Raw genomic sequence first — 13109 nt, 5'->3', positions numbered from 1 at the left:
TAAAATTTAAATTACGTGTTCGTTTCTAAAATTTAAATTACGCGTACGTACTTGACTTTATTTATTATTTATGATATGTGTGACTATTATTTTTTTTTCTTTCTATACAGGAGTTTTAATATGGCTAGTTCGTCATCTTCTCATCATTATGATGTGGCATCTGGACCATTAGAGGATGATTTATTGTGGATGCAAAAAAATCATGTATCCCAACATATTTGGAATGGTGCTAATGATAGGACGTTAAAAATCCGACGAGCCACACCACTGTACAATCATAGAGAAGCACCGCCCGAAGAAATTATTCCTCTATTACAAATTTCGGGTTTGTACCCGATAATGAAATTGGCGCAGTTGAAAGTGAATGGAGCATTGGTGAATGCTTTTATTGAAAGGTGGAGGCTAGAAACGCATACATTTCATTTGAAGTGTGGAGAGGCAACTATTACACTTCAAGATGTTTCTGTGCTACTTGGTATTCCTGTCGATGGAAGACCATTAATTGGAAACACAAATATTGACTGGTTTGAGTTGTTTCATGAATTATTGGGTGTCATGCCTGACGATGCTGCAATTGATGGGAACTCAATTAAATTGAGTTGGTTGTCTTCTCATTTTGCAAATATTCATGATTTTACAGGCAACCAAGAAGGCCTTGAAAGATTTGCTCGTGCTTGGATCTTACGATTCATAGGAGGGGTAATGTTTGTTGACAAAAGCAGCAAACGGGTGCATTTGAAATATTTGCAGTTTCTGAGAGACCTTAGAGAGTGCAGCAGTTATGCATGGGGAGCTGCTGTTTTGGGTAACCTTTATAGAGAGATGTGCATCGCAACAGACTATAATGCTAAATCAATAGGCGGTTTCACTCTCTTGATTCAATTATGGGCATGGGAACGATGCCCAACGTTAGCCCCCTCAGTTATTCCTCCACAACAACAAAACGCGCCACTTGGTTACAGGTGTACTTTCCTTTACTATTTTGAATTCATTATTAATAAACATGCTTGGTTGATGTTAATCATTATTCTATGTAACATTTTATTTTGTTATTTAATTTTTTGTGAAGATGGTTGGGAGGTGAATTGCATCACATAGGCAATGACAATTTAATTGAGTTTCGTCGTAAATTAGATGTCATGAAACGGGATGAGGTAACAATTTTGATGTTTGTTTATTAAATGATGTTGTATTTCTTAATTAATTTATTAAATTTAACTTTTATATGCAGTTTGTATGGGTCCCTTATGCTGGACATGTGGAAATGAATTTGAGTCAAGTTTGTTTTTTTGGGTCTGTATTATGGACATGTATCATACCACTTATTTGTTTTCAAAAAGTGGAATGGCACCAGCCGGATAGAGTCATGAGACAATTTGGAATGCAGCAACCTATTTCGGGACCAGTAATGCAACCCAACAACATACATGACTTGACATTAAAGGGAAAGGAAGGAAAAAGTTGGATGCGACTAATGCAACCCGCGCTTAATGAATGGAATAGTCGCTATGAAAGGAGAGTAGAGCAAACACCGCCACAAACAGGGACGCTCAGTCTGAACTCTGAATATATGAGGTGGTACAGGCGTAAAACAAAAGTTTATGTCGACCCAAAACATGCAAGAAGAGGACTATTGGTATACATTGTCCATTATAATTTACAAAAGAATGTTGCGCTTATTGAAGATTATTTTAATAACTATTCATTTATTTTCTATGCAGGGTGAAATCGCCGAAACACTACATTTTATGGTGTCGCCTGTTGGGAGAAGGGTTTGTACTTTTGACGATTTACTGCCATGTATCGAGAAGATCACTCTTTTGTCTGAGGAAGAGGATAGGATACTTGAGGCACATGAAGATGCTCCCCCTTCTCAGTCACAATTTGAACATCAACAGTTTAATATACTACGGCAAAGTGTGGAGACTCGAGGCTTAGCGCGACGTCGGGAAATTGTTGATGCAACAACGTATAGTTTGCCTCCGATGCCAGAACGACAACATGGAATGTATTTCACACCGCCGGCATTCACCCAAGAACCGTCTCAGATGCCGCCGATGTATTCATACCCACATGATTTTCAACCAGGGTATAGTTTTGCAGGCATATTTGGGTCCTCTCCTTCTTCAACAGGAACTCCTTCATTTACCCAAAGTGGTCAAGTATCGACCCCAAATGCCCCACTTGCTGGTCCGTGGAATGTACCTGGAGATATACCCGACATGGATGACTTATTAGGGGTCGATTTACGTCATGATTTCTCTGTCGAGGCTGACCAAGTGGATGAAAGGGCGAATCCTAGAAGAAGAAATCCTGATAGGGCAGCTAGAAATTGGGACCGGCCATGTGGGACTTCGTCGCGGCATCACAGACATAGTGATGATTGATTAATAATGAGTTTACATTTTTTCCGCCTGGTTTAACATTTTCATGTACTTTGTATTACTTTTTTCCATGTGTTTCATATTGTCATGTACTTTGTATGATTTTTTTTCATGTTAATTTTATATTATTGTCACTTCAACGTTTCAATCTTATTGTGCAATGCTTTTAAAATAAATAAAAATAAATAACCATAATGTTAATGACACATAAACCAAAAGTGATCTCTAACGTGGTTTAATGGCCAAATCAAAAAAGAATTGACCAAATCAAAAAGCATTTTAAAACATGTTAGGATTTCAAAATGTATTTTAGGTGAAAATGTATTTTATTGAAAATGTACTTATATATACTTCAAAAAGAGAGAATAATAAAAAATAAAAAATAACAAATAATACTAATAATAAAAAGAAAAAAAAATTAATTTTTGATAAACAAATTAAAAAATATACAATTTAAAGTGCATAAAAAATAATCTTATTGAAATTTTGGGGTGGGGGGTGTGGGAATATAAAAAAATAGCAAATAATATTAATAACAAAAATGAAACAAAATTTAAATTTTTGATAAACAAATTAAAAAATATACAATTTTGGGGTGGGGGGTGTGGGAAGAGGCTGGGGGGTGTGAGAAGAAGAGACTGAGGGGTTTGGGAAGAGGCTGGGGGGTGTGACAAGAAGAGACCGGGGGGGGGGGTGTGGGAAGAGGCTTGGGGGTGTGGGGGGAAGGCGCCTGGGTCGCGCCCGCGTTAGGGGCATGACCAGTCGTGCCCACGCGCTGAGCGCCACCAGTCGCGCCCAGCGGCAGGGCGCTACCAGACGCGCCCTCGTCAGGGGCGCTACCCTGCTGCTGCCTCGTGCGCCGCGCTGTGCCACGTGTAGCGTGCTCCGTGGAAGCGCCTGTCTGGGGGGCGCTTTGTAATAAAAAAATAGACCCCCCAGGTAAATAATTTCAAAACAGCCCCTATTTGGTAAATAAAATGTAAAAGTGACCCTTTGTGGTGTTTTTGCCAAAGAAGAACACATGCTTTGATTGAAAATAATAAAATTGCCGGCACAGACCTGACCCTTTCAAACCTCTTTCTCATACAAAGTTCCTTCCCCTGCTTGCTTGCTTGTACCCTGCAATTGCTATAACAAGATCAAGAAATTCAATTCATTAACAACACACTCGCAGATTATGGACCATGAATGCTGCATCAAGCCATCAATTACTACATAAAGGAAAATGCTGAAAACATTTAGATAAATTTAATCACTTGGGTTCAATCGTATTATTATGTTACATATCCTACTAAATTTTGCTTTTTCTTATTTGGACATCATGTCAATCTTTCAGCATAGTGTACTTCATCAGCATAGTGTACTCCATCAGAAAAAATCATGACTAAAGTTCTGTGTGCAGCACTTGACATTAATTCTATCTGAATATATGCAATTATGCATGCTTAGATATATAAGAGTGTGTTTGGTTTGTATTTTCATTTTCTGTTTTTATTTTCAAAAGATTAGAATTCTGAATACATGTTTGGTTTGACTTCTTGTTTTCTGCTTTCAAGAAATAAAAACACTGAAAATGTTTTTTCAAAAGGAAATGTATTTTTATATTTGTTTAAAATTATATTCCTTGGCACCACATTTTCATTTTACCCAAAATGAGATTTCTGGTTTCAACTGAAAACACTACAAACAAGATTTTATTGTTTCCAATTTTTGGTTCGTTTGGAAAAATATTTTCACTGAAAATGTTTTCAAAAATTCAACCAAACGCATTTCTATCACCATTTTCTATTTCCAGTGAAAATGAAAACAGAAAACAGTCAAACCAAACACCCCTTAAGAAAGCAAAGCCTGTCACACACTTGCATGAAAATCAAAATTACAAAAGCATTGTCTATTTACCATAGCAACAGTAATTCTATGTAGCAATTCAATCTAATTCATACAACATACTAATACTTACCACAAACATAGATATCTGTGTGGATGACCCAATTGCTACTCCTAAGGAAATGTCCTGTAGAAATGAAACTCATTAAAATGAATATATGTGCACAAATGTGTTAGTACAAGAACTAAAACCTCACAAGTTTATCTTTCATGCAAATGTCTTAAAATCAACAATACAGAAATTTCATATAAAAATAAACATTTAATGATATCTTAGAGAAGTCATCTTTCTTTTAAAAATATGTAAAGGACAAATGGAATTTCATTTGAAAAGCAAACCAAAACCTTGAATGACCTCAAATAGGTAAGCACAAAGGCAAAGATCAGTGGACTCGATACTTAGAGAAACCATTAGACACATAAATTTGAGACTGAAATGAACTCACATTAAATTGCAAAAATAGATGAGTGGACTTATTTTTTAAAAAAAAGGAAAATCAATGATATTATAAACAAGGGCCTCCAAATGTGACCATGAGACAAAACAAAGCAAGAGAACAAAACACAAAAATAGAAGCTATATATTCTAACATCCCTAAACATATATATTCCTAGAAAATAAGAAAAACACTTGATATTAGCATCTGTAAAAGCTGAACTCTAACTGAATTTAACTTACAGTACTTACCCCTCTAAGAGGTCAAGAACTAACTTTTAGTATGCTTTGATCGCAGTTTCTTAAATGATTTAAGGAAGCTATCACTGAAAAAAAAACCCGCAACAAAAGAACTTGCATATTAAAAAATACTAGATCCTTGATATTGCTAATTACTTAAAATATGACCTATTCATAAACATTAATCCAATTACAACCATGTACTTTGAAATGAATGAAAAAAAATTCAATTTTGACAAGTATAGTCCTTTTCAAGGAAAATGAAAATATACTAAAATGATAGGTCACCACTGAGATTTCCATGCATGCACACACAAACCTTTAAAACAATTTTTAATTATTTTCATCACAGTTGCTACTTCAACCATATTTTTCCGGCTTTGTCCAGCATCATCAAACTCTTCAATGCCACCAACTACATTTATAAGGGAAAAAGGCCCAAACATTGGCCTTGGAAGATATTGGGAGCATCAAGAATTTGATTCAAATAGAAGTGTGAATTGTAATCGATTACAATCCAGGGTAAAAATTGATTATAAAGGTGGACAAATTGATTATAATTGATTATAATTCAACACAGAAAAACTGATTTTGATTATAATCGATTGATTATAACAATAATCAATTATTAAAATAATTTATTTTTTACAACTATCTAAAAAAAACTCTAAATGAGTTAGCGCTTACCACATAAGAATTTTTCCTTGTAAAAGAAAATAAATATACAAGCAAAGTTACTTAGTAATTAAAAAAAAAATCCAATTGTTGATAACAGTTGTTGGTGATAATGTTGTGTAGGTAATTAGGAATTAGACCTTTAAGATAAATGACAATAAGAATGGTCCAAAAACATAGTACTGGGAGCTATGATTAGATAAAGAGAGAGAACTCTCATGATCAAGAAAAATTACTAAAGTAGAATTACCTTATTAAAAATTGTAACAAACTATGGATATGAGATGCAAAAGTTTTACAGATTCTGAAATACATGGAGATGGCTTTCACTAGAGGATATATAGGCAGAAGGTTGTGAAGGGAAATCCATATCCCAGGTTTATACTTGTTCCTATACTTGAATCCCAAATCCTCTTTGATGCACCTAGAGAGGAGTTCATAGTCATCTTGCACAACATATGGTATCAATAATCCTATACGGCACAATATTTGGCAAAATGCAAAGCACAATCAATCATAGCTTCTGATGAATATGTTTAGGTATAAAATTGATAATAAACCCTCTACCTGAAGCCCAATCATACTAACACACATACTAGGAGTTAGGATCTTCTAGCAAAAGAGACACTCACCTTGTCATTCACTTCGCAAAACTTCAATCTTTTAATGAAAATGTTGTCTCTGTTGCTTACTTTAAATTGGTGCGAACCAATCTGAACAAATAAAACCACACAAAAAATCACTTAAATCGAAATCAGATTTCTCTTTCCATTTTTTAGTTATAAAAACAGTTTTCTAAAATATTTTCATGCTACCCACTAACTAATTTCCTAATCAAAACCTATCAAGTCTTCAAAATTCATTTCTAAACAAGTGCTTTAAAAAGAAAAAAAGCCAAAAATAACCCAAAGAAGTTGTCATTTTCTTACTTTTAACATGGAGATGAATTGGAACTATTTTTTAAGAGGAATCTTATTTTATCAAACATGGTTGATTTCTAGACACAGGCAAACTTGCGGGTATTGAAACAAAAACCCAGCAAGTTTTGTTTGATAAAATTTTTTTTACGATTTTAGAAAATGAAAAACTATTTTTTAAAAAGAATAATCAAACAAGCTATAAAACAAACACTGAACACTAATATACACAGAATGAGGGAACAAACGTTTGAAAAATGGAACCTAAACAACAACAAAAACCCACAACGCCTCTGCCACCACCACCACTGCCCCCGTTGGCACTATTGCTCTCCTCCGTCAGCTGGATCGTGGCGGCAAAGATCCTTCTTCCAAGGCCCATCGCATCAGTCTCTCCGCGTAAACCCTAACCGCACTCTCCCTCCTCTCTTCCCCAATGGAGATCAAAGTCAAGCTACGTCTCGCCGACGCCAACGCCCACTGCCATGTCACCACTCTATCTCGCCCTTTCACGTCATCACCCACCCAGCAAAACCTCTTCTTCAACAGTGACGCATCTGAGATCTCCATGCATTGTGTCGTCCTTCGCCTCCGCTTCTACGGCGACGACAAGTGCTGCATTGCTTCGTTGAAGGCACGGGCGGTGCTGGTGGACAGTGTCAGCTGCGTGGAGGAGGACCCATGCCATCCTCCGCCAGAGAGAGAGAAAGTGAGAAAAGCGAGAATGAGAGAAAGGGTCTGTGCTGCCCAATAAGATAAGAGAGAGAAAAAAAAAACTAGAAAAATATAACCATTCAAAGACAGTCATTGGGTAAGACCGTTTTTGTACAGAGTTTAACTATGTCGGTCTTTTTAATAACCATCCTTAAACTTACAACTTAATTATGATATTGCTATCCCATTATCTTCAAAGACGGGTTCTACCAACCGATGTTATTTGCGCGTCGTAGTAAACAGGTTTTGTAGTAGTGTTGTCGTCATGGTTGGTGTAGCAGTGTAACGATGGAGGTATATTTTTTTCCTACAACTTCGATCTGTCTGTGATAATAAATATACAAATTTGCAATCCATAAGAATCATACGAATTGGAAATCCATATGGTTCTTACGGATTGTCAATCCATATAACCTAATTTAAAAAAAAATAAAAAAATATTTTTAATGTTTTTTTAATAAATTTAATTATATTTTTTTTATAATATTTATGTAAATATTATTACATTAACTAGATCTCTTTTTTTGGACTTACTTCACCCATCCTATCACAATTTTTTTTTCATGGTGTTGCAACATGAAATATAAGGTGAACTAGGATTTGGATTGTATGGAAAGTTATTTAGATGCTACATTGATATTTATATGTTTATATATAGACAAAGATGGATCCAAAATAATATTAAAGGGGAGTTAATTTTTTATACACAATTAATTTGACACAAATATTTATAATTAATTTTGTGTGTAAAACTAGAGATAAATTATGTTAAACTAACTTAATTAACACTCTATTTTGATATATTGACATACTTATGTAGTTTAGAAGATTTTAAAATAAACTTCAACATGGAAGATGTTTAAAATAAATAGATTTATTTATAAACAATTAGAATTATGTATGGTGTCATTAGGGGTGGTTAATTTGTCATTGAATTTTTTTTTAATGTTTTGTTAAGATGGACGAAGATAAGTGGATATATGACAACATAATGTCTGAAGAAGTTAATATGAATATAGACAATGGAGAAGAACTTGGTGTGTTTGAAAATATTGATTGTTTTTATGCCTTCAATACTTCTTAGGTATTGGTATAATTTTGTATTTTGTTATAGTAAGTAAATGAATGTCCCTTGAAGACTAAACACGTATTATCCCTTTTTGTAGGTGTTTGCTACCCGTGATGATGTTTTGCATTGCGCTCGCTCTATTGCGTATGATATTGGTTTTGTGGCAATGGTAATGAAGTCAGACACAAATACTTGAAATAGAGGAAGGACCTCATATGTTTTAATTGGTTGTAAAAGGAGTGGAAAATATAGGGCATACAAGAAAGATTTAGTACGAACAATTACTAGCAGTAGAAAATGTGGGTGTCACTTTAAGCTACGAGTAAAATCAGTGTTAGGAGGTGAAGGATGAATGGTGAAGTTAATATGTGGGAATCTTAATCATGCATTGGCTAAGTCATTAGTTGGACATCCATATGCTGGTCGATTGAATAAGGATGAGAAGATTATTATTAGTTAAATGACAAAGTCAATGGTCAAACCAAAAAATATTCTTCTGATATTGAAGGAGCACAATACCACTAGTTGTGCAACAATGAAGCAAGTATACAATGCAAGATATACTTATCATTCTTCTATAAGAGGCCATAATAGTGAAATGCAACAACTAATGAAGCTTCTTGAATGCGATCAGTATATTCATTGGCATAGACTGAAGAATGAAGATGTTGTACGTGATATATTTTGGAGTCATCTTGATGTAGTAAAATTAACTAGTGTCTGTAATTTGGTATTTCTCATAGATAATACCTACAAAACAAACAGATACATGTGAATGTATGTGTATGAAGGTTTTGATGATGCCAAGACAATAACAACACAAGTTTTATTTCAACTCCAAATCAAGACGAAGAAAACAAAGATCAAGAAGAAAGATAAGTTTTAGTCTATCTTTGTTAAAAAAGTCTCTTAGTGATTGCAAAGGTTTGGCCTCACTGCATAATTTTTAAATTGATTATAAAAAAGTTTTAAAATATTTTTAACATTTTCTGAAAAAAAAGCCTTTTTCCACTCGCAATCGATTACCACGCATTGTAATTGATTACCAAAAGCAAAATTATTTTAAAAAGCTTTTTTCAGAAAGTTTGAAATTTGAAATTTGAAAGTTGTAATCGATTACCAGTAACGGAACTACAAAAATTCAAATTGAAAAGTCATGACTCCTCATTACATAATTGTGTAATCAATTACCAAAGAGTTGTAATTGATTACCAGTGAGGAAATTTTAAAAGTTAATTTGAAAAGTCAGATCCCTTCATAAGTTTTTGAAAATCCACCAAGGGCCTATAAATATGTGACTTATCTATGAAAGTTTTTTCAGAACAATATTGTCTTATCCTCTTAAAAACAAATCATTGACCAAACACTTGCAAATCAATTAAGGATTCTTTTAAGAACTTCATATTATATCTTCTTCTCTAAAAGAGAGAAAAAAATTTATACTTTCTTTAAAGACTATTGAGATCAAGAGGCTATTTGTCTCTTGAATTGTGAGTTTCTTGAACGCAAGGGAAAGCGATCCCTCGGGTGTTCAGAAGTTGTAAAAAAGATTTTTACAAAGTTAGTGGAAATCTCAAGTGGGTTGCTTGAGGACTGGACATAGGCACATGAAGTGGCTGAACTAGGATAAATTGAGTTTGCATTCCTCTCTTCCCTATCTTGATTACTTTATCTTGCATATTTTATTTATCTTGCACACTTGAAGTATTTTGTTGATATAACTTTCATATTCATTATCAATATTCTTAACATATAGATTTAAAAGGGGATTTAGAAGTCAATTAAACGAAAAAAAACTTAACTTAATTCACCCTCCTCTTAAGTTATTAAGGCCACTTGTCCAACAAGAGGTATCAGAGCTTGATTCTTGTATAAAGTTTAGAAACTTCAAGAATAATTATGGCCTCATCAAACTTCCTATTTTTGGAAGGAAACTCCATTAATAGGCCTCTTATATTTAATGGTGTGGGTTATCATTACTAGAAAACCCGCTTGCAAATCTTCATAGAGGCTATAGATTTAAACATCTAGGAAGCTATTGAAATCGGTCCTTACATCCTTACAATGGTAGTGGGAAATGCAACTATAGAAAAACCTAGGGAACAATGGGATGAAGAGGAAAGAAGAAGGGTACAATATAACTTAAAGGCTAAAAATATAATTACCTTTGCATTAGGAATGGATGAATACTTTAGAGTCTCAAATTGTAAGAATGCAAAAGAAATGTGGGATACACTACAAGTAACCCATGAAGGAACAACATATGTTAAGAGATCTAGAATAAACACCCTAACATATGAATATGAACTTTTTAGAATGAATCAAAATGAGACCATACATGATATGCAAAAGAGAATCACACATATAGTTAATCATCTGCATCATTAGGAAAGATATTTCCTAACGAGGATCTCATTAACAAAGTACTAAGATGTTTAAGCAGGGAATGACAACCAAAGGTAACTGCAATTGCAGAATCGAGAGATCTCGTTTACATGTCTCTTGCAACTTTGTTTGGAAAGCTTTAGAAACATGAAATGGAACTTATGAGACTAAACCAACATGAAGAAAATGACAAAAAAAAGGAATTGCACTTAAAGCCTCATCTTCCATTCAAGAAGAAAGTGACAAAGAAGACTTGAATGAAATAGAAGAAGATGATGATTTCAGTCTCTTCATAAAGAGATTCAATAAATTTCTAAGGAACAAAGGAAATCAAAGAAGAACAAACTTCAATCCAAAGAAAAAAGGAGAAAATTCATCTTCTGTTCCAAAGTGTTATGAATGTAATTAACATGGACATCTAAGAGTTGATTGCCTTAGTTCCAAGAGAAGAATGAAAAGATCTGACAGGAAAACCTTCAAAGATAAGAAAGCAAAGAAAGCTTACATCACTTGGGAAGATAACAATATGGATTCATCCGGAGACTCAAAAAATGAATTTATGAATCTAAGTCTCATGACTAAAAACTATGAAAGTGAAGAAGAGTAACATCTTCTAACAATAACTTATCTATTTCCTTTTATGAACTTCAAGATGCATTCATTGACTTGCATAAAGAATCAGTCAAACTTGCCAAACTGGTTTCATTTTCTAAGAAAAATATTTCAAATTTAGAAAAAGAAGTTTTGAAATTAAATGAAGAACTAGAAAATCTTAGAATTGAAGTCAAAACTTTAAAAACAATTGATACAAATAAGTCTTTTACCATAAAAATGATACTAAATAGTAATAAAGCATCTAACTCATGTAAATACTATAACAAGTTTAAAGAAGAAATCAAAGATCTAAAAAATTCTCTTGCCAAATTTACTATTGGCAAAAATAATTTAGACATTATACTAGGAAAACAAAGATGTGTGTTTGATAAGGCTGGATTAGGATATTGAGCTGACAAACAACAAAAATTGTATAAAAACTTCTTTGTATCTACTCAAAAGAATAGTTCTCCTTTCCTGACATGTTTTTACTGTGGAAAGAAAGGACATAGTGCATCTACATGCTATTTTAGGAAAAATAGTAATAATATTAAAATGATATGGGTTCCAAAATGATCTTTTATCAAAACTAACATTCAAGGACCCAAGAAAATTTGGGTACCTAAGTCAAAAACATAATTATCTAAATGAAGGATTTCTTGAAGAAAAGCTGGTACATTGATAACGGATGCTCTATACACATGACGGGAGATGCATCAAAATTTACTCATATATCTCGTAAGAAAAGTGGATACGTGACTTATGGAGACAACAACAAAGGTAAAATTCTTGGAATCGGAAAAAATGTACAAATCTATCTACCTCCATTGAAATTGTTTTACTTGTTGATGGTTTCAAGCATAGTTTACTAAGTGTTAGCCAATTATGTGATAAAGGCTTTCTAGTATCATTTGATTCTCACAATTGTTTCATTGAAAATAAACATGACAAGAATATAAAACATATAGGATATAGAACTAATAATGTATACATGATAAATTTAGATAAAACATCAAATCATGTTCAATGCTTTTTAAGCAAAGATAATGATTCATGGTTATGGCATAAGAGAATTGCTCATATAAATATGGTTCATTTAAATAAATTAATTTCTAAAGATTTAGTAATCGGGTTACCAAAACTCAAATTTGAAAAAGATAGATTATGTGATGCATGTCAAAAAGGAAAATAAGTAAGAGTCTCTTTCAAATAAAAAAAAATATTGTTTCTACCACTCAACCCTTACAACTTTTGCATATGGATCTCTTTGGTCCTTCTAGAACCATGAGTTTTGGTGGAAATTACTATGCCCTTGTTATAGTTGATGATTATTCAAGATTTACATGGACATTATTTCTTACTCACAAAAGTGATGTTTTTCATGCTTTTAAGAAACTTGCTAAACTCATTCAAAACAAGACAAATCTTAACATTGTATCCATTAGGAGTGATCATGGAAGAGAATTTGAAAATAAAAATTTTGAATTATTTTGTGATGAAAATGGTATTGAACATAATTTTTCTGCTCCTAGAACCCTCAACAAAATGGAGTTGTTGAGAGAAAAAATAGGTCTTTAGAAGAAATGGTTATAACTTTGTTAAATGATACAAATCTTCCTAAGTATTTTTGGGTTGAAGCTATTAATATTGCATTCTATATAATGAATAGAGCTTTAATCAAACCTATCTTAAAGAAAACACCATATGAATTGTACAAAGGAAGAAAACGAAACATTTCTCATCTTCATGTTTTTGGATGCAAGTGTTTTGTGTTAAGCAATGGGAAAGACAACTTACGTAAGTTTGAT

At 33.2% G+C, this 13109-nt stretch overlaps 2 protein-coding genes across 2 annotated transcripts; both read left to right on the top strand.

Moving 5' to 3' along the window:
- The first annotated feature begins 339 nt into the window (after positions 1-339).
- On the top strand, positions 340-1181 carry LOC114368362 (serine/threonine-protein phosphatase 7 long form homolog). Its single transcript, XM_028325668.1, has 2 exons — positions 340-962; positions 1070-1181. The coding sequence occupies exons 1-2, from the start codon at positions 340-342 to the stop codon at positions 1179-1181; spliced, it is 735 nt and encodes a 244-aa protein (XP_028181469.1).
- Positions 1178-2387, top strand: LOC114368361. The gene is made up of 2 exons (XM_028325667.1): positions 1178-1636; positions 1722-2387. The coding sequence occupies exons 1-2, from the start codon at positions 1226-1228 to the stop codon at positions 2385-2387; spliced, it is 1077 nt and encodes a 358-aa protein (XP_028181468.1). The 5' UTR covers positions 1178-1225.
- Positions 2388-13109: the final 10722 nt, after the last annotated feature.

This window comes from Glycine soja, chromosome 9 (assembly GCF_004193775.1).
Source record: "Glycine soja cultivar W05 chromosome 9, ASM419377v2, whole genome shotgun sequence".
Classification (NCBI taxonomy): domain Eukaryota; kingdom Viridiplantae; phylum Streptophyta; class Magnoliopsida; order Fabales; family Fabaceae; genus Glycine; species Glycine soja.
This window is presented reverse-complemented; position numbering and strand designations above follow the sequence as displayed.

What these genes read in the sequence shown, in the direction of transcription:
- LOC114368361 (XM_028325667.1), top strand. Translation starts at nt 1,226, where the DNA reads ATGCAGTTTGTATGGGTCCCTTATGCTGGACATGTGGAAATGAATTTG. An exon ending in ATGCAAGAAGAGGACTATTG is followed by an intron (nt 1,637 to 1,721) that starts GTATACATTGTC and finishes TTTTCTATGCAG; the next exon opens with GGTGAAATCGCCGAAACACT.
- LOC114368362 (XM_028325668.1), top strand. Translation starts at nt 340, where the DNA reads ATGAAATTGGCGCAGTTGAAAGTGAATGGAGCATTGGTGAATGCTTTT. An exon ending in AACGCGCCACTTGGTTACAG is followed by an intron (nt 963 to 1,069) that starts GTGTACTTTCCT and finishes TTTTTTGTGAAG; the next exon opens with ATGGTTGGGAGGTGAATTGC.